The sequence below is a fragment of the Onthophagus taurus genome, chromosome 11, assembly GCF_036711975.1.
Source record: "Onthophagus taurus isolate NC chromosome 11, IU_Otau_3.0, whole genome shotgun sequence".
In the NCBI taxonomy this organism is placed as follows: domain Eukaryota; kingdom Metazoa; phylum Arthropoda; class Insecta; order Coleoptera; family Scarabaeidae; genus Onthophagus; species Onthophagus taurus.
The window spans coordinates 21,420,427-21,445,225 of NC_091976.1; the positions used below are offsets into that span (position 1 = coordinate 21,420,427).

Consider the following 24,799-nt stretch of genomic DNA (forward strand, 5'->3'; position numbering starts at 1 on the left):
GACCGATAGATATGCCGGATAACCGGATATCCGGCCGAAGGAGATGCCGAATATCCGACATTTCGCAAAATCACTATCAGCTCAAATGACTTAATTAAAAGATGTGTACAGATGTGTAAAAAAGCACCTGAAATAAATTTTAAACCAATATCTCAATTATTTTATGTTTTATATCTGAATACTTTTAAAGCTTCGATTTGAAGGTTAAATATTACTTCCGGTTGAAATATCTATAGCAACAATGTTTGTTACTATTTGATCGATTAAATGTCTTCTTGACAATTCTAAATACGTAATCGTTAATTTTAGAAAGAGTTTTAAAGAATATTATATATAAAAAATGTCGAAACCTGAAAGCCAAGCGGGTGATAGTACTTTAGGCGACCTTTCGAGTGGTTATTTTATTGGTGGTGAAGATTTTGGTGAAGAAGAAGAGGAGATTTATGAAGAACCACCGGTTATTTTAACAGCTGAAAATTTAATTTCTGGTCCTTATTTAACAACCGGTAGTACCGTACCGAGAAATATTTTGGAATTTGAGTATCCTTTCAAAAATGTTTGTGTTAATTTTAATCGGGGGTAAATACACAAGAGCTTGACTTTTAATCGGATAATTTTATTTTTACACGAAAGTTTTGTTACCATGGAAATAACTCGAAATCAAAAGCATGATAAAATCGCGACAGCTTTAGCTGGAGCGATTTTATCTTCTGATTTTGATTGAGAGTTATTTCCAAAGGGTAACAAAACTTGAGTGAATTAAAAATAAAATTATCCTGATTTAAAATCAAGCTCGAGCGTATTTTAGGGAGATTAATACACGACAATTGCACGATTTATCAACAATTTTTAATTATTTATTAACTATTTTTGACTTAATTATAGTTGTCAAAAATGTGACGTAAACAAAAGTATATATATGGTAGTCGCGTTTTAATCAGTTATAAAATATCACGTGTGATTTATTCAGTTGAAAAACCTAGGTAACTTTTATCCACTTAGAAATTCACGTTATTGGTCGAAATTTTAAACGATCGTTACTCTGATTGGTTGTATATTATTGGAGTGCATTAATCATCATAAAAAAATTTCTTAATATTTCATTTAGTTTTTCTTATGGTTACGATTGTAAGAAATTTTATAATTTGGTTGTTGCCGATCCGGATACTTTAATGTTTATCTCTGGAAATCTCATCAACTTTTTCCACGTTCCAACGAAGCAGTTAACGTTTCGAAGAAGCGCTTTCGGCGGTGGATTAGGACATATGACTGTAAGGAAATTCATTAATAATAAAAATCTCTATAAAATAATCTTATTTATTACTTATTTTAAAGAAAAACCCCAACGTAGAATATCCACATATAGCGATAGCTGAAAACGGTGAACATCCCCCAATAATAATTTATGACTGGCCTGCTTTAGAAGTAGTTTGCTTCCTTCGCGGTGGAACTTCAAAATGTTTCCATCATCTAAATTATAGCCCAGAAGGCGATTTGCTCGTTTCTCAAGGTGGGGAGCCTGACCATTTAATCACAGTTTGGAATTGGCGAAAATCTCGGATTCTTCTTCGCACAAAATCATACGTGAGCGATGTTTATCGAGTTTTATTTTCCCCTTATTGCCCTGGACAATTATCAACATGCGGATTGGCTCATATAAAATTTTGGAAAATGATACGAACCTTTACGGGATTAAAACTTCAAGGCGAACTGGGACGATTTGGTAAAACCGAATACTCAGATATCATGGGAATATATCCTATGCCTGATGAAAAAGTTATTTCTGGATCTTCTTGGGGAAACATATTAGTTTGGGAAGCTGGTTTAATTAAAATCGAGGTGTTTAGAAAACTAAGAAAAAAATGTCATGAAGCTCCTATTGTTAAATTTGACTTTATCGATGGTGAGTTATGGACCGTTTCGATGGATGGGAGTGTGAAAGTGTGGCATTACGATTCAATTGAACAAGCTGATCCCCCAGACGATGATCGAGTTGTCCAAATCGAACCAATTTTTAATTTCAAAACACCAAATTGTCAATTCATGACTATCGATAAACGGGGGAGAGATGAAAAGGACACTTTTTATTATGCCCAAGATGGGAATGGTGGTTTATGGTTAATCGACTTAACAACTGAATTAAACGTTACACCATCTCGTCAATTATACTTTTGCCACGCTGGAGCAATATCTGATATGGCCACATGCCCTTATGGAAATTACTTCGTCAGTTTCGGAATCGACGGCCGTCTCCAGCTTTATAATTATATAAAAAAGTCTTTATTAATGGTTCAACAATACCCTGCAAAAGGAAAATGCATGATGTGGGTACCAATTTCGGTCGATCCATCTGGAGATGTTCTTATTTTAGGGTTTGACGACGGGTGTTTAAGAATAGTCGTTTTAACTATCAAAGAAGAACATAAACATACTGAATATAAAACAACAACTATACAAATTACAAAGCCACATAACAAACCATTAAGATGTATGTCATTAAATAGCACTGAAGAAATTTTAGTAACAGCTGGAGAAGATTCAACTATTTTTGTTTATAAAGTGGCAGTTCCTGTAGAAGATCAAAGTTACGAGTATATTGAATTATTACCAATTGGTTATGTACAGACTTCAGATATAGTAACGTACATAACATTTCATAACACAGACGTAAGTACTTTTAAAAAGAAATATTATATGGGTTATTATCATTAGTGGTAGAATAAATATCTGACAACTATCCGGTATCCGGCCATTTTTAAATCTCTTTTAGGTGTTGGACACTGCAGATAATAATCAAGAAATATCATCAATTATTATTTAAAGTATCCTCTTTTTAATGCAAAAAGCCGTTTTGAAAAATCACTTTTACTTCTTGAGAAATAAATTTTTGAAATAATCGACAATTTTTTCGAATTTTGCAATTTTCGCAGATTAAATTAAAAAAATTCGTATAAACTTCATTTCTTGGAATATGAGTATGAAAATTTCCCAAAGTATTAATAAAAGTGTCTTCTTTCCAAAGAACCAATCCGTTTCGAAAAATAACTTTTAGTTTTTGAGAAAACAAAATTTGAAGTTTTGATAAAATTTTTGATGTTGCAATTTTCATCGATAATTTTCAAAATTCGCTATAAAATTAATTTCTTGAAGGATCCTTGTGGAAATATCACTAATTATTAATTAAAGTATCCTCTTTTTAGCGCAACGAGCCGTTTTGAAAAATCAATTTCAGTTCTTGAGAAATAAATTTTTGAAATGATCGACAATTTTTTCGAATTTTGCAATTTTCGCTGATTAAATTTTAAAAATTCGTATAAAATCCAGTTCTTGCAATATGAGTATAAAAATTTCCCAAACTGTTAATAAAAGTATCCCGTTTCCAATGAATCAACCCGTTTTGAAAAATAACTTAGTATTTGAGAAAACAATATTTGAAAACAAAAGTTCATTTTGTATCTTGGATCCAAATAAGTTGACATACCTTATTAGCTTTCTTATTAATTTCATTTTTATTCAAATATCGCAATAATGTGGCAATGTAGGGTGTGGTATCACTTCAGAAATGTACCAGAAATTATAACCATAATGGCCGCATAGATATGTCGGATAACCGGATATCCGGCCGAAAGAGATGCCGAATATCCGGTATGCGGCATCCTGCAAAAAAACTATCCGTTCCATCACTAATTATTATTATTGCTGCTGAGCTAAGGAGAGCGGCCCCTCTCGATTTCCATCTTTTTACCTTCTAATGCTTGTTTGAAGTTGACAACTGTGGGCTTTTGTTCCTGCGGAAGATTGTCTCCGCTGGGAATGCTAATCACTTTCAGTGCTACTCTCTTCTCCTATTCACTAATAGGCTGTATGCCACTTCTTTGGGCTTCCTCAAGAGTCAGCCCTTGTTTGAGCAGCCATTTAAGCCTTTTTCCTGCAGCACCGCAGAGCTTCTTTCCTATAATAATAATTTATTGCCGCAATAATATATTACAGGGAATAGCAAATATATAATAAACATAACATTTATAGCTTAAGTATCAGTATGTACTGGGGAAGATGGTTAAACAATTCAATTACCCAGAAATCCTTTTCCAAAAGCTTTTTGTTGAGTATTGTATTCATGCCTTCACAATTAACTTGAAAAGATGTTAGATTGCGGTTTCCCATCACTTTAACTAACAGGAGTTTTGCGTAACAGGGGTCTTGTACTTCTTATACATATATAAACATGATAAAATAAACCATTGATTACAACCTACATGATTCATATCTTTTCTGACAGATTATTTGCACAATAAATGAGCAAATCGAATTAGTATCAGTATTAGAAACCGCATGAGGCATCAATAAAAACGTTATTTAATATACAAACCACTCAAATCATGCTCAAAGTCCATTATAAAAAGAATTTATTACACGATTATACTAATAATCTCATTTTCAAATATACTGTTTTATTAAATAAATTGTAAAAATATTCAAGGTTTTCACCGTAATTCTTGGTTGCGAACATGGATACATCAATATTATCCCTCTACCACACGAGCAACAACAGTACACAACAATAACTTATGTGCTTCATGTAAATCCGATTGTTCAAAGATTTTACACGTACAAGTCTCAAATACGAAGAGATATTTATCTCAAAGAAGTAGCTGCAAGGAAATTGAAGAAATTAGAAAAGAAAAAGAAAGCGTTAGAAATTTATAAGAAAGAAAATGAAGGATTAGAAGTGGATGAAGAATTATTTTTGGGTTTAAATAATCCTTTTTTTTAATTCCAACAAAAAATTCATTGAATGTTGTTTTTAGCTGATTCTGAGAGTGAAGAAATACTCGAACCGCTTTTTGTGCCAGACGTTCCTAACAATGTTTTGTGGATCCAACACACTGTAGATAATACTTTATGGGTATCTATGAGTGGGTACGATGCTGGGTACATTTATGAGTATCATATCGGGCAAAAAGATGAAGTGCCATTTCGTTTTAAAATGATTTATCATAGTGATGATATCGAAATTAATAACTTCATTTACAAGTAAGTCTTTTAATTAACCTTCTTAATAAAATAATAAACATTATTTTAGTTCAACAAAAAAATATTTGATTTTTGCTATGCAAAATGGCGAAATTCGTGTGGTTAAAGTAAAAAAGGATTTTAGAAATTTATCTGATTATTGGCAACTTTCAATGCACGATAATTACAACGGTTTCGTTCCAAAAATGTGCTTCAGTTATGATGAAAAATACTTTTTTACGTGCGGTCATGATGGAAACATATTTTCGTATCTTTTTAACCCGGAAAATGACGAATATTGCGATTCAAGTATGGCTAAGTTAAGACAACATAAACAATGCTCAATGCATTCATTGGACGATTTAAATTCTTATAAAAACTTAAGTTTAGAGGAAACTATAGTAAAAAAGGAACAGGATCGAAAAGATAAATTAGCCAACGATCGTAAACAAGAGTATTACGATAAAATTCACGTATTAAAAAAAGAATTTCTTTCAATATTGAAGAAAAATCAAAAATTGTTACCAACACAAAGAATTCCAAGGGAGAAATTAGAATTGGACCCGCGCATTACGAAGGATCTCAATAAAGTTTTAGACGCAAATTTGGCGTTGGTTAGAAGAAAATTGGCGTATCAATTGGAAAAATCTGAACTTCGTATGGAAAAATTAAAAAAACATTTTATTGATCCTTTAGATATGTTTCCAATTGCCGTTTCCGCCGTTAGGACACCCATAAAAGTTACTATTTTAAGACAGAAAAGATTACCTGACAAATTTGAGGAAACTAAAGAGTATGTTGAACAAAAACTAATTGAAGCGGAACTCAAAGGCAGGTATAAATAACAAAGAAATATATTTCTTTTATATATAGGGTGTTGCAGAGAAATTTCCTTTTTTTCTATAGCAGTAAAAAATAATTTATAATTTTTATTATCAATCAAAGAATTATTTTTGGGACACACTTCCATCCTTTCACAGTTGTTCTTTACAATAACCCGATAAAGTATTTTTGATTTTTTTTAATTAGACTTAACATCATATTGAAATCTCACTAGTAAGAAATCATGGAGCTTAATTTGACTGATTTTTGTAGAATATAGTGTCATATTAGAAATATCTTCATCATCAATAGCCCAAAATGTTTCAGAATCGTGAAGAGATTAAGTGTCTTCCTCCTCTGACTCAATAACAGCAACTCAATAGTCTCAGCAAATTCTGCAACCAAATCTTTTGTTATTGTATTTCTCTTTTCCATTTTATTAATTTCGTTTTCAGTTTTTTTCGGAGTATCGGTGGCAATCATGGTCTTGCCCTTTCTTCTTATCTTCTTACCTAGCACTGTCTCAATTTTCTTGGGGTATCCTCTTATATCACTTGGACTTATAAACGTCCTTGTTATTTCATTTTTTGAAACAACACTGAAGACAAATTTGCATCGATCTCAATACCTCTGGTAGAAACTGTAGGATCTGCATCCACCAATGAAAGTTCTGGTACTTGGCTTGCCAAAAAATCTTCTTCATTGGAAAAAAAATCCTTCGTACTTATGCCAGAACATCTTAATACCATCGTATTTTATGCTGCAACTAAGATTTCCACGTTGTTTTTGGTAGTAAGGACCATCCTAGGGTGTCTATGTAATTCAGGTTCAATGTTATTACAACTTAGGCACATTATTCAAAACTTTTTCCTTGGAATCATAACTTGATGAACGAAGTGGTTAGATTTGCCTTTGTGCCAGCAAGACACTCACTCACTATACACTGGAAGTTGCTCAAAATGTTTCAGAATCATGAAGAGGATAAGTGTCGGTAACTTCCTCCTCTGACTCAATAACAGCATTACTGCCAATAGTCTCACCAAATTCAACAATCATGGTCTTGGCTTTTCTTCTTCCATTCCTTCCTGGCACTGTCTCAATTCTCTTGGGGTATCCTCTTATATCACATGGACGTCGGTGCTATTTCATTTTTTAGGGGGCTTATTAATCCTTTACATACTGATGACAAATTTGCATCGATCTGAATACGCTTGGTAGAGACTGTAGGATCTGCATCAACTAGTGGAAGTTCTGATATTTGGGTTACCAAAACATTTTCTTCATTGGAGACATGACGAACATAAGGGAATATTCCAGTCTTTTTGAAAGCAGATGCGATGTTTACCGGTATTCTCTTCCTTCGTACTTATGTCATGCCATCATATTTTAAGCTGCAACTAAAATTTCCACCATATTTTTGGCAGTAAGGACCATTCTAGGGCGTTTATGTAATTCAGGTTCAATGTTATTACAGTTCTCCAAAAGGCTGCTTCATTTTTGGCATATTGTTCAAGACTTTTTCCATAGAGATCATGACTTGATAGACGAAGTGGTTTGATGTACCCTTGTGCCAGCAGGATACTCACTGCCTATACACCGGAAGTTGCTCAGCACGCTACCCGTGAATATTCCTACACTCAATTGTAACATGACTAAATTAATAAAGCAGAAGTGTTTTTCCGGTGATGTTTCTTAACCACAAAATTCTAATTTGTTTTATCATATCTTTGTTGCCTCTTCTATGCATAAATAGTGTTGCCTCCATTCGTCAATAGTTATTATGAATCATGTTATGTGGTGTTCTTTCTTAAATTACTGTACTGTCGATTCCGAGACCTGCACCGACTGGTTCCCATGTCGAATCATATTAATCGATTCGCTGTTACTATGTTTCTTTCATTCGTCAATAGAAATGTGAGTCATGTAGTGCCGTGTTCCTTCAAAAATGCGAATGGTTTAAAATTCGCGAAAAAGATTTGAAATGTTCCGTATAACGTATTGAAATTTCAAATTTTCCTGAAAAACTGCAAAATTGGTCAAAACTGTCTAAAAATTATCAAAAATTTTAATGGACTACTAATTGACATTTCACAGCGTACTGATTGACACTCTCTATAGATTTACGATTTTTTAAGCTCTGATTTCTTGAAAAAGGGTTATTGGAAAAGGACTTTTATGCAATTTCGCCTAAAGATTTAGATAATTTTGTAAAGTTTTGATATTTTTGAACATGTTTAGCTAAGTTTAAATAATTTGAAATACAATTTGATCATTTTAGGATTTTTTATAAAATTGTTCAGTTTTGAACAAGTTTAGACAAGTTTAAACAATTTTAGATAAATAGTTTGCGCTTTTAAATAATTTTGAACAAGTTTACATAATTTCAGTAACATTTTAATCATTTTGAACTATTTTGTAAAATTTTGATAATTTCCTGAGCACTTTGCTGGGCGTTAGATCCACGGAAGGTCTGAATGTTGGTTACAGTATGGTACATAAAACATGGGGTTACACATAGAGACACTTCGCATCCTACTGCAGACCGCACACTGTCTAGTGGGATTTTCTTTCTTTTCAGTTGGTAGAAAACATTCAAGAATATGCCATCCGGTAAGTCTTTGAAGAAGAAGAACGGTGGAAGGTCGATCCATCTTAGTTAGGAATGCAGAATTTTCATGCATTAGTAACTCTTCGTAGTACACTGTGTTAATTAATTATCGTACCCGACGTCATCATTGCAAGTATGCAATCGCAATTTTGATGATATGACGTCGAGGTACGATAATTAATTAACACACTGTATGTAACTTCTCTCTTAGTAATTTCTTGCGTTAGTAACATTCAGGTGACACAAATCCTGACTCAAATTCACATGGTCTTCGGTCATTCGAAACTGTCAAATAGTCAGAGGTGAGTCTGAATGAAGATTACGTCCAGTTGGTATCCGGGTGGCAATTGCATTTCCGTACTCATAGAAATAACACAGTGTGATGTACGGCCTCTGGGTGTTCTTGTATTCAATAATGTTCCTTAGATGAGTGCGAATGAGGCCGAAAAAAAATAAGACATTTAATTCCAATATACAAAACCCCGCAAGGGTTTCACTCTCTAGACTCTAATACGACATTTCAAAAAAGGAAGTTTCTCCATAACGCCCTATACAGGATGTTTCATAATATATGCGCAGGACTTCAGAATGTGATAGCTTGTCCAAAAACTTACCCTCTAAAATGTACCATTTTCGAGATACAGGGTGTTGAAAGTACCTTTTTTGTGTAGAAAACATTGGCGGTTCAAATGGGCGTCTCAAAACCGTAGTTTTTGCAGTGGTGTAGAAGTTGGGGAGAAAAACAACTACTACCCCTTCAAAATCTTCACCAATTATGACTTTACCCAGAAATAGGAAGATCTTTGTACGTGGATGACCTTTGTATATATTTGAAAGGATCCACAGTACAACAACTTAATAATTCACTTCAGCCTGCCATCAACACTATATTAGAAAACACCATGTCGATTGGTTATAAGGTATCTGCGATATATTCTCTAGGCGATATCGTCATCAAGAGAATCCCTCTTTGTATTTACAAAGTATCGTGTAGTGTTGTATAGTGTTGTTCCTGAATTTAAATTCTTGGGGATTATATTCGATGGCAAGTTACGATGGCAGAGCCATATTCAGTACATTATTTCGCGTTGTCGGAAATCATTAAATCTACTGCGCGTTTTATCTGGTGCAAGGTGGGGGCTGATACTACAGTGCTGAAGATGTTGTATAAAAGTGTGATATTACCTGTTATTGATTATGGTAGTATGGTGTATTCCTCTGCAATAATAACCGTAGTCAAAAAGCTTAATGTAATACACAATCTTGAAATACGGTATATACTTGGAGCTTTTCCCACTAGTCCGGTTCATAGTTTATATTGTGAATCTGGTATTGCCCCTCTTCACCATCGGCGTAATTGGAAAATTCTTAATTATTTTGTAAAAAAAATGCATACAACCTGAGCACCCAATCTCTGTATTGTTTTCCCAACAGCCACAAGACCGGCAGTAGTAAAGGCCAAAGAACTGCTAGGAACTTTAGACTTTACGATGATTTAGACTTTCTTTATGCAGTATCGAATTTACTCCTTGGCAGTTAAATAAACCCGTTTTCAAATTAAATCTTACATGTTATGCTAAAGAGAGTATACCACGGGAATTACTTAGAGCTGAATTTAGAAATATAATCAATGCCTGTGATGATGCTGTTTTTATTTATACTGATGGTTCCAAAAAGGAAATTCATTCATGGAGCTTACAGAGTTTTGCGTCTATCTTTGCGGAGTTGTATGCCATCTTGCAGGCTTTGTTATTCATCCGTATGAGTCATAATGGAAATAACTTCGTTATAGTTACAGACTCGTTGAGTGCTGTTAAATCATTACAAGCAATATGTCCAAACGAACCGATGGTACGGATGGTTGGAGAATTGTTACATGTTATCTTGCTTTCTGGAAAACAGATCGTATTTATTTGGGTACCGGGTTATATCGGAATTGAGAGTAATGAAAGGGCAGAGAAAGCAGCAGGACATGGGGCTGACGATGTTATCGTCAATGTATGTCGTCATAAGGCAACTTAAATCTCTAGTATATAACAAGTGGCAGAATGACTGGCAACACAGTGAAAGTTTTCTACACCGTATCAAACCCTTAATAAACCTTGGAATCAGTCCATTATCTTCAATAGATCAAAACAGGTGAAACTAGCGAGAATACATATAGGACATACACAACTGACTTCCGGTTATTTGTTAAAATGAGAACCAAGACCTGTATGTTTGGGCTGCGAAGTTTATCTCACGGTAATGCATATCCTACTAGAGTGTGAATTATATGCCAGCGAGAGGCAATTACATAATATCTCATGTCTGGATGATACATACGCGAATCCTGTTAATTTGGTTGAATTTTTTAAGTCTATTGATTTGTTCAACACCCTGTATCTTGAAAATGGTGCATTTTTGAGGGTAAAAACTTTTTTCAAATTTTTGGATAAGCTATCACATCCAGAAGTCCTGCGCAAATATTATGAAATACCTGTAAAATACATTAAAAATTTTATAAAAATAAGACATTTACTTCATATCTAATTTTAAAGTTTAGTTGACCAAAAACGGGAGGATAAGTAAGTTATAGTAAAAACAAAACTTTAGCAAATAGATACACAAATTATTTATATAAATAACATATTGTTTTATCGTTAAGTACGTGTCTTTTCTTTTTTAATAATTAGGCCTCCAGAACGTGCTGCTGCTGATAAAGAAGATATGCCCGCTATAAGATCAAAATCAAAACAACTAGAATATTTCTTATCTGGTTTAAGCGCTTACACGCTCCAACACAAACTAGAAGCAAAAATAATGCGAATTTTAAAAAAATATAGGATGAGGAAAATTCGGATTGAAAAAAGACAAGCAGAAGTAAGCTGAAAACGATTTTTTTATTTTTTATTTTATTATTATAAAAAAAAACCAATATTATAATAACCCATCAAAAACTTGCTTAAAATAAGTTACATAAACATATTATCAAAACCAGGCGGTGGCATTTCATCGTTGTCTGGATTATTATTGGGTCTTGGTCTTGGAAAGCGATCAACATCTGGTGGTCTAAATGGATCGAATCGTGCCCCAGGTGGTAAAGATCCACCAGGAATTCCTGTATTTATATCTGGACCAAATGGACCTCCACCCCTAGGTGGAACAAACAACATTCCTCCAGTTCCAAAATCTGGTTGTCCAAAAGGCGGTAATCCCATAGGGTTTGCTCCAAATGGATGTAAATCACTACTTCCAACTCCTAATGGGCTCCCACCAATAGGCCCACCAATTGGGCCAATTCCTAAAGGTGGCAAAAACGGTCCTATTCCTGATCTTTGTGGATCCATTAAACGAGCTGGAGTTTGATCACTCATTAACCTTTGTGGTTCTTTTGGAGTTTGTGAACTTGTATCACGAGTTTTTGTCGAAACAACAACTTTATCGATAAGTTGTTTTTTAACCAAATCTAATATGTTTAAGTTATCAGGGATCATATTATCTAACGAACCCGTACGTTGTAAAACCATCCTACTATTTAGTTGCACCATAGAAACAGATCTTTCATCAGTGCGTATCAAATTAATAATAATTCCATCCTCAATCTCTGAACCTTTCAAATTATACAATCTTCCTTGATAAATGTAACGTATAGCATAACCGTCATTCCAACCAGATGGTAAAGCTTCAGTTTTCGATTCTGTACCATCCAACGTTTTCGATTCACCAATTCCAATACATTTAAATCCATTTGAAACTAAAATTAAATGGACAAAACATACCAGAACGTCTTGGTTGGTTTTTACATCTTTTTCGATACTCTGATATAACAAATCCCACCCGAACAAAGCAGGAGGCTTCTCAGACATGACGAATACTATAAATTTATATGATTATCGGTTTTACGTCGAAAATTACGCCGGCAAAAACCTTGTTGTCACTCTGTTGTGTTTTGAACTGTCATTGTTTGACATTTCTAGGTTATGTTATGTCAAAAATTAAAACATAGCTCTATCTCTTTTTAACTTATGCTTTATAAGAATCTATCCTTTTCTAATAATGTTATAATTTTTATGATAATAATTTTAACAATAATTAACTTTTAGTGGGATCAATTTAATGCAACAAAACCAAAAGATGGTATTAATAATCCGAAGGATATTATAGGTCATTGTTTGACATTTCTAGGTTATGTTATGTCAAAAATTAAAACTTAGCTCCATCTCTTTTTAACTTATCTTTATAAGAATCTATCCTTTTCTAATAATGTTATAATTTTTATGATAATAATTTTAACAACAATTAACTTTTAGTGGGATCAATTTAATGCAACAAAACCAAAAGATGGTGTTAATAATCCGGAGGATAATATAGCTTATTCAATAGCATTAGATACAATTGGAGATTATAAATTAAAATCAGCACATGATTATAAAATACCAAAACATTTAAGAGAAACTAAATTAAAAAAATATAAACAATTATTAACAGCGCGTGAAAGAGTACGGTTTAATCATTTAATCCTTCCCCTTGTAATTATTTAAATTGTAGCAATTTAATCTCCGCCATAACTTTAACAAAAAAGTCCACGATTTAAGAAATAAAAAAGTTCAATTAAGAGATACTTTACAAGATTTAGAGAATTTATTAAAAGACGTCCAAAGTGAAATTCCACCAAGTCATCGTGAAAATGGCCCCGACGTTATTGAATTAAAGGATGAAGATTTTCCTGAAAAAAATTTAGATTTAGTTCTAAATCTACCAATAGAAATGAGAAAAAGACCCCCGCTAGAGGTTGTGGTGGTTTCTGAACCAACCGATGATCTTCTAGAAAAAGAAGTCCTCCCATGTCTACAATTCGGAGTTGCTTTAGAACACGACGAAGTTATTTCCCCCTGGGAAGATGAAATCAAACAAATCCGAATAAAACGGAAAGTGTTTCAACAAAAAAGGATCATATCAAAGATGAATCATCAAATCGATAAATTCGATAATGCTGTGGAAGAAATTTACAAAGAACATCTTCAGTTAGCGATGGACGCCAAATTTTTAGATCTTTACATTTTAACGCTTAATCAAGAATTGATTATTTTAAAACATTTCGAATCCGGCGAAAACAAACTTGCCGATGATATCCGGACTTTACAAGAAACAGTTTTAGACCAACACGATATCTTAAAACAATTTAGTAATAGAATTGAAACTTACAAAAGGGAAATTGCAAATGCTGAAGACGAAGTAAAAGTTATACAAAAGAGTTTTCAAGATGCGGCTGGCGGTAACAAATTCTTTGATTTCTTAAGAAGAATTTTTAAAAAGAAATATAAACCACCAAAAATTGTAACAGACGGTAATTAATTTAATTTATCCATGTTTTATTTTAAAATTAAATTAATTTTATAGACGACGATTCGGATTCTGATAGCTCATCAAGTTCGTCAAGCGAAGATGACGACGATGACGAAGGAAGTAGCGATGATTCGAGAAATGTTGGTGTAATTCGTATGGATGAGAGCGTTTGTCCAAAAGGATGCGATCAATCCCTTTATGACACTACATTTCAACTTCGTAACGACAGACATGCGATTGAGCAATTAATAAAAGATCGCCAAACGGCCATCGAAACAACAAAAAAAGATATAGATAATTTCTTAAAAAAAAATCGAGCAACCGAACTCGAATTGGAAGGCGTTCAAGAAGAATTAGAAGCTCGCCAAAGAGAAAAACAACGAGAATTAAACGAAATAATGTGCGTGGTTATCTTAAAAATGAATCAATTCCAACATTTAATAGAAAACGATAAATTAGTTAACATTAAAAATACTTTGCTGTTTTCAAAATCAATTTTGGCAAGATTACATAAACGCGTCGGGCAATTACAATTTGAAACCGAATACCAACAGAAAAAACATCAAAAAGACGTTCTCCATTTAATGAGAATGAAAACCGATTGTAAACAAATGGAAAAAACCATCTTGCATTCCTACGAAGAGGTCAGCGAATTAATGAGAATAAAATTTGGAAAATGCGTTAACATCGATGAAATAACCGAATCTTCTCTTAAAAGAATGATTTGCGAAATGAAATTAACCATGATGGATATAAGATCACTTTATGAAAAAGAAATTATTTTTTGGGGGAAAAAATTCGCCTTCAAACAAACTTATCTAGCCCAAGAACTTAGAAACAATACTGAAAAATTAGAACTTTTAGCGTTACTCAACGTTGAAAAAACCGAGTTGATGAAAATTTTAAAAGTGCAAGACGAAAAAAGATGTCGAGTTGCAACCATTTCAGAGGCGAAAGAGCACATGAAAAACGATATTTTGAAATTATCGGAAGTAGCTAGGATTCAACATAAAGAACTTAGAGTAAGTAAAAAATTTTAATTATGATACAAAAATAACAATTCTTTTTTTAAGTTGCTTTGTGAGGAAATAAGAAAGTTGAAAACGAAAGGTTTGAAATTAAGGCCGTGCCCTACACGCGGACATTATGAAGAAGAGGTTGAAGAGGAAGAGTTGCCTTTAATGGAGCTTGATGAAAATGATGATGTTGTATTTTTGGAAGATTATGAATGGGAAAATATTGTACAACCAGCTGAATCTTTCATAAAGTATCTATTAATTTTATATTTAATTATTACATCCATGTATATTCAAGTATTGGTTAAGATACAGGGTGTCTCAGCGAGACCGGTCATTAGACATTTTTGGGGTTCCAGCCAAAATAAAAATTTGAGAATTCAGATTTAAGTATAATCAATTGCGTTCTCTTCGACATCGATATTTTCAGATTTCTAGCACTTTCCATTATACCAGAAGTCGCCACCTATTTTATTGTTTTAAATGAAACACCCGGTATATTTTCACATATTTGGATTTGCCTATTTTCCAGGTTTATGAATAACTTTACTTTTTGCAATTCGAGTTATTCGCTTTTCTCTAAAAAAATCTGCTCTAGCAGACATTTGTTCAAAAAATCAGAGAACACTTGATTTTTGAGATATCATACTACAAACTTTGTCGCGCATTCCATGTATAAAAAATAAATTAAGAATTTCTTGATTTGTGTAAATATCATTTTCGTTGTTATTATCGATTTACAGGGTGTTCCATTTCAAAAAATAAAGTAGGTGGCGATTTCCGGTATAACCGGAAGTGTTAGAAATCTCAAAATATTTTAGTCGAAGAAAACGCAATTGATAATACTTAAATCTGAAGACACCCTGTATATTCATTTATACTATTTATGGGTGATTTGCAAATAATAAGAGATTTCGAAACTAAGACGTCGACCATCATAAGTATATCAACAGAATAAAAACTTTTGCAATGAAAGAAATTAAAGGGGAATATGAAAACATTATTTATAATCCAGGGAGGCTCTAAGAAAACAAGGTTGGGAAACCCTGGTCTAAAGTAAAGGTTTTTCATGCCTTTACTTTACTTCCTCTGACCTTGTATTTATGTTAAGTCGTTTTTACTAACAACCTTTGACAGTCTGATGAATTCCTGATAATTCCTTATTAAGCAGAAAAGTCAAATGAACTAACTGCTAAATCTGGTAGTACAGAATCCCGATTCCTTACAAGTTGTACCTATAGAAGGGATGCTTAATAACGCATTACCACAATCTCTAATAAGAGTAGCATTTAATAGAGGGGTGGAATCAATTATAAAAAGTTGAATCCATAACATGCTTATTGCAGAATTCTTTCTTCTTCTAAATGGCTTTATGGAGAGACGATATGCTTCAATCCTGGAGGTTACTGCCATCCTATTAGTGGGGAAAGTTTTTAATGAAGAGTCATATACCGATGATATTAACATAGATAAAGGAACTTGAGTATCAAAGTTAGAGGAAAGTCGTCCAAGGAATCCTATATAGTACATGCGGACTTTTCATTAAAGCTTTTAATTGAATAAATATTCACGAACCAGATGAAATATCTATAAGTCACCCTAGATAAAACCTTTTCTTGGAATGCCGATCTACAGACAGTTCTCCAAAAGACAAGTCTACCTTTGCAATTTTCTTGATGTCTCTGTAGTAAGATTTGTCATTTTAATCCTGAAAGACTATACTGGTATTAGATATGATGCTGAGGGAAATCAGCGATGATATTAATCCTGAATAGAAATAACATTGAGGGAGCCTATATTATGAAATGTTAGGAATCTAGTTGAGACAGACTTTGAACGATGTTGCGAGGTGTCAGACAAGATGATGAAAAATGTTGAAGATGATATGGAGAGAGTTGGATATGTCATTGAGAGGTATAAGGGATAATATTATAGAATGACGATGACTCTTGGAATATCCATCAACAGAAAGTTCTCCAAAAGACAAGTCTACATTTGCGATCTTCTTCATATCTCTGTAGTAAGATTTGTTATTTGAATCCTGAAAGACTATTTCATATTATTTCGTTTAATACAATACTGGTATTAGATATGATGCTGAGGGAACCAGGAACGATATTAATCCTGAATAGAAATAACGTTGAGGGAGGCTATATTATGAAATGTCAGGAATGTTGCGAGGTGTCAGACAAGATGATGAAAAATGTTGAAGATGTCCTTGAGAGTTATCAGGGATAGTATTATAGAATGATGATGTTTAGGAGATCAGGGACAATATTGTTGTGGTTACAAACGATTTTGATGGTGGTCATAGACGATGTTGGGAGATGACCAAAGACGTTAAAAACTTTCTTGAGCAATGTCAGGTTCAACATTGAGTACCAAGAACAATATTAACAAAGATCGGACTTCATAATAATAACTATAACGATGTTGAGGTTGAGAGGTGTCAGAAACAACATTGAAAATGCAAACACAAATAAGTTGCGACAGCGACAATTTTGAAAGAGGTATCGGATTACCTTCAGAATTGTAAAGCACAATATTAAAAAAAAAATTATGAGTGATGTTGAGGAGAGCGACTCAAGATGATGTGAGTCAGCGCTATATTGAAAGACGATATTAAAGATTGTTAAGGATAATATCTAGGCTTGTCAGAGAGAACTTTGCGTCATGATGTTGAGGAGTACAAGAAATGATGGTAAGGTGTGTCCAAACATAGCATATAAAAATATGCGAAACATGCCAAACACTTACTAAAAATGTTCGCGAAAGGCAGCCACGCAATGTTTGGACACGCCCTTAAAGAAACGATCCTAATGGTTATTAGAGACAATATTGAGGAATGCTTAGAATAATAGAAGGGTGACAGGAACGATACTAAGAAAAGTGCTAAAACGCAAAAGTCCCTCAAGTAAAAACCATAAAGTTAAGTTTTCGATAATGACATTCTGCTATTCTTGATAGTACTCGAAAAACAAACTTTCCGGCTTTTTCATTTATCTTTATTTCCAGTTCATTAGTTTGTATCAACGATCTGGCAACGTCACTCACTATCGTTATATTATATATCATTATTGTTAAGTAGTCGTATTTAATTAACGCAACATCTCTTAATATTTCTAAATTACCCATTTTAAGCCGATTAATTAAAACTTCTTGATATCATATAAATTGTATCCTAATAATAATATAAATACTGATTAAAAACTTTTTTTAAGTCCATTTGAAAGTCGTAACGCAGCAAGAGAAATATTAAAAGAACTATTTGATGAACTAGATTTACAAAGAGAAGCTAGAACGATTTCTGAAGATGTAATCGATCATATTTTAAAACAAGTCAGTGTAACGGCGATTATCGAAGACATTTTAGATATGATTCCTCAAAAACTCGAAGAAGAGAAATTGGAAATTGTTGAATACGTAGCTGAAAGATTATTTGCATTGACAATGAATATTCTCGCCGAACAATCAACTTCCGAACAAGTGGTTGAGGAAATTTTAGAATTAATTTTAAATGATACATATGAAGTTCTGGATAATATTGATGATGTAGTGAACATGTTAAACGATTTGGTCGAATCAGTTCCTCTGAAATCTATTTTAGAGGAATCTTCGATATTAAAGATTATTTCAAAAATAATAAACGCTACATTCGAAATTGAGCAAGAAGAATTGACTAGAAAAGCAATGGAGGCAGCAGAAAAGAAGGAAGATATGGAACAAGTTTTAAAAGTAGTTTTGGAACGAGTATACGGAATCGGAATCGATTATTTATATTACATCAATATTTAAACATGTAAACTTTATTTCTTTTTGTCATTATATAGAAAAAAATATATATATTATTTTAATTTTGATATGGTGTTTTAATCGTACCTACTTTTTTTTAATCACTTTGTAATAACTCCAAATACTGTTGTAAGAAAACCTCTTCTTTTAACAGATTTAAATCTAAATGATCATCATCCGCTATTGAAATATCTTGACAAAGTCTGTTAAAAGCCTCCTCTTTTAATTTACGTTCTTTTTCACGTTGCTCCTTATCCTGAACGTTTTTATCATCATCTAAAACTGTAAAAAACGATATTATAAAACAATAATTTCATTTATTTATAATCCTACGATCTTCTAATCCTTCAATTAACCCATTATTAATTAATAAATCTTCCGCCGCTTTCATAACATCACCGCTATGCTTTTTCAAAGCTAATTTAGACATTTCGTACGTAAAACCAGCAGCTTCAAGCTAATAATAATTATTAATAAAAAAATTAGATTGAATTTTTTTAATTAATTTCATACTTCTGGGATTAAATCTTCAATGAACGCTAAAATCTCTTGACTTTTTGTGTTACTCGGTCCGGGAACTGGATTTTCTTGTATGTACTGGATACTATCAGAAATGATGTTATTCGTTTTTTGTAGAGCAACTCGAGCTGCTTCTTTACCATAACCCATATTAACCAACATTTTTAAATAGTTTGGATCAACATATTGTTTACCATCAATGCAAAGACCCAATTTCTTTCTCTCCCTTTTTAATGAAAAAAAAAATTATTGTTCAAACGGATTAATATGGGGATAACACTAGCATTAGAACTAACACTAGACCTAGAACTAGAAATATTCCGGTTTAGCCGTCTTAAGTGTCGCACGGCTAAACACGTGCGTACTTTTAATTCAATAAAAATATACGTTGAATAACAATTAAAACTAAAACTACTGTCCTTGATTTATAGATCGTATAGACAACTCAGGGAATACCATGAGTTTATCTATAAACATGAAAAAGAGCAATTTGCTAACATTTATATTTAAATATACACCTAATTCCCTTTTTACACGATAGATACGTTCCCAAAAATTCGTGTAAAAAGAGAATTAGGTGTAAACAATATTAAAAAAATTCTTGTTAGAGTTCACTTACAAATTTATTTCGTGCTTACACACTTTAATTCATTAAATATATTATAAAAAATAAATTATACTTTGAAAAAAAGAAAATAATATCTGAAATTCATTAATATAAAAAAAGTAAAAATAATATAAACATAACAACATTTTATGCAGTCACTTTCTGACAATAAGCGCATACGTTTGCAAGACACAATATCACTGCCATCACTAGAATTATATATTATATCATTTCTAGTCTCCTGTGTTGACAATTCAGTAGTTTTTAGAAGGAAATCAGTCATTAAAGATTGTATTTGATTTCGTAATAAACCGTTATAAAGTTTCCTGTAAGATGCCATTAATGATTTCAGTTCACGTTGAAATTTTGCAGTGATTACCTAATTTCCTGGTAAGATCAAAACCTTCTTTAATAAGAGTTGCGTTTAAAATGGGACGATCTTCTTCGTCATTATGTTCTCTGTCATAATGAGTCTCAAAGATGAGGTCTATAATTTCATTTTCGCTCAAGCTTTTATCAACCAATTCGTCTATGTCGGCAAATGATAGATCATCGAATCCATCTCCACCAATTATTGTATGTCCCAGCGTTATGATGTCAGTAAAAGCAGTGTTATTATGGATGAGAGGATCAGGATCTTTGCTTTTGACACATTCTGGCCAAATATTTTTCCAACATGAGTACAAAGTTTATGGCTTTAAGACAGCTAATGCTAACACAACTTGATTAATGCCATAATAGAAACATTTTTCCACACATCAATAACTGTTTTATGTAGTACGCTTTAAAAGTAGCAATGATCTCTTGCTCTAACAGTTGTATTAAGGATGTAGTGTTAGGCGGAAGAAAGTAAAATGACACATTTGGCTGCACATTTATGCATTGTCTAGAATTAAAAGAACTTTAAATTTTAGACATTTTGCATTCATGTAGCGTCTAACTTCTGGGATGAAGTATTTCTGGAACCATTCTGTAAAGATTCCACTGGTCATCCAAGCCTTTTTGCTGTGAATTGACAGTTTATTGAAATCTACACCTTTCATCGAGCGTGGTCTTAAAGCACGATTTACTAGATTGGAACAAAACAACAATGTTACATGGTCCTTTGCTACTTTAAAATCACCGGCAGTTTTCTGCGATTTTGCAACATTTCATCTATATTCCAAACTTAATTTGGGGTTGATCCATCTTCAACAATTTTTCTAAGTTTTTCAGGAAATTCTTTGGCAGCCAATTTATCTGCAGACACAGTTTCTCCTGTCATCCAACCTGTACTTGCAACAAATTCAGGTTGTTTTGACTGACAAGGGAAATAACACAACTGTGGTACGCCGATTTTGATGAAATTAGGTACAGCCATAGAATGGACCAAAATAAGGTTTACGTACTTTTTTATACGTGCGTTAAAAGCCTCTGGGCCGAGTTTTAGGGGTTGAAAGTTTGGGGAAAAAGTACATTTTTGCATATATATTTTTATTTCACATATAAAACATATACCGTGGCATATTTCGCCAAACTTGACAAGTAACGCCTAAAATAGAATTAATTCTTAGGTAGTTAACCTCCACTACCCCCAAATGTCGTATATGCCTTACTTTACACTAAAATTTTACTGTGCGACTAATTTACGGTTTTGTTTAAAATATTTTTAAAATACCGACAGTTTTATCACATCATTCTTACGAAATATAGTTACATGTTAACCCTCGTAACATCGCTGTGGTTGATCTACGACGAATGAGAAAAAAACACTTAACTAATATTTTTGAATGCACCACAAGTATATTTAACGCCATCAAAATCGATAGGGTGGTTTTTAAATAAACCCGAAAAAAATAAGGGTAGTTCGCCACTTTTCACCCTGTGGTATATGTATGATACATTAAATATCATGAATATCAATTTCAATTTACCAAATTTTGATAGCACTATATATTCGAAACGATAACTATAATTTCGAAAACGAAATTTTCGAAATATATGTAAAAGTGTACTTTTCCCCAAAGTTGCAACCCTTAAAACTCGGCTCAGGGGCTTTACCGCACGTATAAGAAAATATGTAAACCTTATTGTCCATTCTATGGCTGTACCAAATTTCATCAAAACCAGCGTGCCACAGTTGTGTTACTTCTCTTGTGAGATGAAGTGCCTGGCTGAACTTCTTTAATACATTTATAGATTCTTAATGCAGTTTGCTTAATAGCAATTCCATCTACTGGTATTCTTTTTTGTGTCTTTTATCTTCAATCCACATTATCAAAGTTTTTTTCATCTTCTCTTATGTACGACGTGTGATTTAGCACTTATTTTCGTTCCAGAACATACCGATTTTCTGATCGCAGTTTCATTTTTCTTGATCGTTCTTGTGGTAGCTTCTTTGTTGATCTAAAATTTTAATTTTAGTATCTAAACTTATCGCCTTTCTCTTCGCTTTTATTACAGGTGAATTATGTTACTTTGCTAATGTTACCAAAATATCTTTCATATTAATAACGCAAAGATTAGAAAATTATTTAAAACTTACCTGTTATTGAGTTAATAAATCTATATAAGCACTAACTTTATTTTACTTACAACTTTTTAAATATCCACAACAACTAAACGTCTTTTCTGTTCAACTTTCAAACCAAACCAAACTAAATTGCGTAAATAATTCATTACGTATTTACTTTATGCATAATTCGGGGAATCTGACTCATATACAGTGTGTTAATTAATTATCATCATTGCAAGTATGCAACCAATATCACAGTATTGGTATTGCAATACGCGATTTGCGTATTTGGTTGCATACTTCTAATAATGACGTCGGGTACGATAATTAATTATATGTATTGTCATAGCAACAGCTGTACATACAGGATAACAGCCCAAATCCTTCTCTTCCATCTCGCTCTATTTGCTCTATGAGATTCAAGAAAAATTCATAGAATATTGAAAATCGTGTTAAACCAAAACAATTCATGTAAAAAGAGAGTTTTTTTTTCATTTTAACTCGTGTTAAATCAAATTTGTGTAAAAAGAGAATTAGGTGTACTGATAACATTATACTATGACTTAAAAATATTTTGTCTATTCTAACAAGGTCCTTATCACTGTAATTTATACCTTTGCAAAATCCTTTCTGCCATAGCTTTATTCCTACTTTCCATTCTTTTGGTTCTTATTTCATTGATATGATTTGCAGCCATATTCACATCACCTTGAGTTGCTCTTAACCCCAATCGAGATTCAGCAATACTATAACCTAAATTTTTTTACTTATTTAATTAATCCCCCGAAAATCGCAACCAACCTAATTCAACCAACATTAATAAACTATTCTCATCAACTTTTAATTTATTTAATTCCCCCTCGACGCGTATTAATAACTGTTTGGCTTCGGTTCGTTTATTTTGATGATATAAAACGATTGCTTGCATTAAATGTAACCGCATTAAAAGAGCAGCTTCGTTTCCTGTTGTTCCTTTAACAGCTAATAATCTCTCTAAATTGGGGCCGTAAGTTTGATGGAATCGATCTTCGCAGCGCTTTAATCTTTCGTAAGCTTCTGGTAAATGAACGAAACTTTGCAGGCATAAATAACACCACGCGATATCTAAGTCTAAAAGGGCGTAATTGTCGACGGAATTTAAAATTTGTGCGTTACAAATGCTAAATTCTTTGTCTGCATCTAAGAAGAAAACCAATGCTTTGGCAAAATCTTCTTTTTTAAGAGCAGATCTTCCCTTTTCGTGTAAAGCCATCGCGACCATTAAAGCTTTCTTTTCTTTCATTGGGATGTTTATTGCATTTCCATGTTGATCTTCAAGCTAAATAATTTATAGTTTTAATTTAAAACATTTACAAAGTACTAAAACAAATTACTTGCATATATCCATCATCAGAAGCTAATAAAAATGTATCAGCCCTGGTAGATTCAATTTCCCTAACTCTATTTTCATCTTCTTTTATATTAGATAAACTCTCAACTAAAATAATAGCTAAAACTTGACTTCCGTTCTTTATACCTTGCTCGCCCAGCGTATCTAAATCTTTAATAACAATCCCCCCACTTATTAATTTACATTGATCCAAAGGAACCCCAATTTCATCAATTATAGATTTTTTAAATTCTTCCCCAATCATTGTAAGCGGAACTTCTTTAACGATTACTTTAGGAGTCCCGCTTTGCTTTAATACTTTTATTTTTAACGTAGCCAAACCTGATTCTTTAAAACGATTTCTTTGTTTTAATTTTTCCAATGCATTCGATTGAAGTTCCAAAAGAGCGGCGAAACATGATTGTTGGGGTAGTTGAAGAGTTCTCGCATAATCAGCAGCTAATCTCTAAAATTGAAAAAACTTTATAAATAACAATATAAGATAAAGTTATCTTACCTGTAAGTCATCTTCGGATGGTCCTTTTTGCGAATCATAATACGGCAGTAACCATAATTTAACACTTTCTTTTTGAAGTTTATCCCTAATTTGGATGAACACGTCTTCAATTTTCAATGAATTATCCATCGTGTTAAACGACTTCACGCCCAAAATGAAAATGCAAGAGTCACCCTAAGTAAAAATAACCTCAAAAAAAGTTTTGTGTTTTAACCCAATCTGTCACAATAAATGTGAAGTTAGCTTAAAATTATGTATAAATGTTTAAAATAAATTGATTATCTAGAAATCGTTTAATTTCAATTAAAAATAATTTTGGTTAAAGTTAATAAAAAAATATTATTTAATTGATTAATTAATTTTTTTCTTATAATTTATTTGAAATTATTTCTGTGCTAAAAAAAGTGAATTTATTTTTATTTCAATTTGAGTTAATCCGTTTAAAAGAAATTTTCTATACATAAAATGTCAAATATTTTTAAACCAAAATTGGTTAAAACAGATTTATATTTTTAATAAAAATTAATACTTTTTATGCATTTTAGTTAAATTTAAAACAAAAACTTTCTTTTGTGTTAAAGTTAAAGTCTCATTTTAAATACAATAGGAAGAAACGCTGCGTTTAAGCGAAAATGAACCTTATTTAGATTAACAATAAGAACTCCGCCCAACTCATTATTCACAGGTTTCTTGAGAAAACGTTGTGAGCTTCCC

The 24,799-nt window shown here is 32.5% G+C and overlaps 3 protein-coding genes across 6 annotated transcripts; 1 reads left to right on the forward strand and 2 right to left on the reverse strand.

Moving 5' to 3' along the window:
* Window positions 1-128: 128 nt before the first annotated feature.
* On the forward strand, window positions 129-18,647 carry LOC111418075 (cilia- and flagella-associated protein 44). Its single transcript, XM_023050513.2, has 12 exons — window positions 129-540; window positions 1,109-1,271; window positions 1,336-2,667; window positions 4,481-4,751; window positions 4,809-5,034; window positions 5,084-5,848; window positions 11,119-11,305; window positions 12,736-12,924; window positions 12,974-13,772; window positions 13,826-14,793; window positions 14,845-15,038; window positions 18,009-18,647. Exons 1-12 carry the CDS (start codon window positions 341-343, stop codon window positions 18,580-18,582), a joined length of 5,868 nt encoding a protein of 1,955 aa, XP_022906281.2. The 5' UTR covers window positions 129-340; the 3' UTR covers window positions 18,583-18,647.
* On the reverse strand, window positions 568-24,794 carry LOC111418076 (NEDD8 ultimate buster 1-like). Of its 4 annotated transcripts, XR_011641910.1 has the most exons (10): window positions 24,086-24,327; window positions 23,573-24,034; window positions 23,001-23,517; window positions 22,814-22,952; window positions 19,093-19,324; window positions 18,913-19,036; window positions 18,671-18,861; window positions 1,683-3,952; window positions 1,325-1,624; window positions 568-1,269 (listed from the first exon to the last, which is right to left on the reverse strand). XR_011641910.1 is itself a non-coding variant. In XM_023050516.2 (8 exons), exons 1-7 carry the CDS (start codon window positions 24,212-24,214, stop codon window positions 18,677-18,679), a joined length of 1,788 nt encoding a protein of 595 aa, XP_022906284.2. In that variant the 5' UTR covers window positions 24,215-24,327; the 3' UTR covers window positions 12,725-13,151; window positions 18,671-18,676. The 4 variants fall into 4 exon arrangements, 2 of the variants coding, with proteins under 2 accessions (XP_022906284.2, XP_022906282.2); XR_011641909.1 differs by having other exon boundaries at window positions 1,325-3,952; XM_023050516.2 differs by lacking the exons at window positions 568-1,269; window positions 1,325-1,624; window positions 1,683-3,952 and adding an exon at window positions 12,725-13,151.
* On the reverse strand, window positions 11,307-12,529 carry LOC111418079 (Proteasome inhibitor 31 kDa). Its single transcript, XM_023050520.2, has one exon. It carries the CDS (start codon window positions 12,289-12,291, stop codon window positions 11,398-11,400), a length of 894 nt encoding a protein of 297 aa, XP_022906288.2. The 5' UTR covers window positions 12,292-12,529; the 3' UTR covers window positions 11,307-11,397.
* Window positions 24,795-24,799: the final 5 nt, after the last annotated feature.

Coding starts and splice junctions, on each gene's coding strand:
- LOC111418075 (XM_023050513.2), top strand. CDS start 341: ATGTCGAAACCTGAAAGCCAAGCGGGTGATAGTACTTTAGGCGACCTT. Junction 541..1,108: donor AGAAATATTTTGGAATTTGA/GTATCCTTTCAA, acceptor TATTTCATTTAG/TTTTTCTTATGGTTACGATT. Junction 12,925..12,973: donor TATTAACAGCGCGTGAAAGA/GTACGGTTTAAT, acceptor TTTAAATTGTAG/CAATTTAATCTCCGCCATAA.
- LOC111418079 (XM_023050520.2), bottom strand. CDS start 12,291: ATGTCTGAGAAGCCTCCTGCTTTGTTCGGGTGGGATTTGTTATATCAG.
- LOC111418076 (XM_023050516.2), bottom strand. CDS start 24,214: ATGGATAATTCATTGAAAATTGAAGACGTGTTCATCCAAATTAGGGAT. Junction 19,325..22,813: donor GCAGAAAGGATTTTGCAAAG/GTATAAATTACA, acceptor TTCATTAAAAAG/GGAGAGAAAGAAATTGGGTC. Junction 18,862..18,912: donor AATTGAAGGATTAGAAGATC/GTAGGATTATAA, acceptor CGTTTTTTACAG/TTTTAGATGATGATAAAAAC.